The 889-nt window shown below is 45.2% G+C and overlaps 1 protein-coding gene across 1 annotated transcript in view; it reads right to left on the bottom strand.

The window, feature by feature from the left end:
- LOC138048696 (uncharacterized) overlaps positions 1-638 on the bottom strand; it is a 1,263-nt gene extending 625 nt beyond the window's left edge. Inside the window, exon 1 of the mRNA XM_068894837.1 lies at positions 1-638. This exon is cut by the window's left edge and continues 625 nt beyond it. Coding sequence (XP_068750938.1) covers positions 1-638 — 638 coding nt within the window.
- Between the last annotated feature and the right edge of the window lie 251 nt (positions 639-889).

Genomic DNA, 889 nt, shown 5'->3' with positions numbered 1-889 from the left:
TGTTTCGCGTAATCCAGAAAATGATGAGCTACCACCTGAGGGTCATTGTTTGATGATGCTACCTCCAACCAAATTATTCTCCTACTAAAGCCATCAATTGCACCATGAATACAAAAGCCAAATGGCTTAAGTTTATCATAACCGTCTATATGCCACAAATAGTTCGGACCTTTGCATCGATACACTCTTCTTCTCAGTCTATGTCTCGATCTTTGCTCCACTCCTTGAGGATCAAAGATCCTTAAAGCATGACGAACGACCTCTCGTGAAGTAACAAGACCATGCTGATTTATCAACCTTTGATGCATTGCTCTATAGCCCAGAAGACTCCCAGTGCCTCTCAATTCCTCTTCCACAGCTTGTACTACCTCATTTATGTCACTCGGATGTCGACGTCTTGTACATCCCAGACGACGTAATATTCGTTTCAAATGCCTCAAAGAGATACACAAACCGTGAACACTAGCTAAGAACAATGCAATTTCCGATGTAGCAAATCCAAAGTTAAAATAGTTGAGTATTATGTCCTCGCGATTTAGAGCACTGTTACCAATTGCAGGTAAGTAACGCGGAAGAACAGCTTTGGAGGAACTACACAGGACAAAAAATATTAAGATAGTCGAGACCGGAGACGCCATGTTGTGTCTAAAATGCAGTCCGCTGAAATGACCTTTCGCGATCGGAGAGTCGTAAGTGGCAAGTGGCAAGTGGCAAGTGGCAAGTGGCAAGTCGCAAGTTGCAAGTCGCAAGTCGCAAGTCGCAAGTCGCAAGTCGAAAGTAGCAAGTCGCAAGTCGCAAGTCGCAAGTCGCAAGTCGCAAGTCGCAAGTCGCAAGTCGCAAGTCGCAAGTCGCAAGTCGCAAGTCGCAAGTCGCAAGTCGCAAGTCGCAA

Source organism: Montipora capricornis, chromosome 5, assembly GCF_036669925.1.
Source record: "Montipora capricornis isolate CH-2021 chromosome 5, ASM3666992v2, whole genome shotgun sequence".
Taxonomy (NCBI): Eukaryota; Metazoa; Cnidaria; class Anthozoa; order Scleractinia; family Acroporidae; genus Montipora; species Montipora capricornis.
This window is presented reverse-complemented; position numbering and strand designations above follow the sequence as displayed.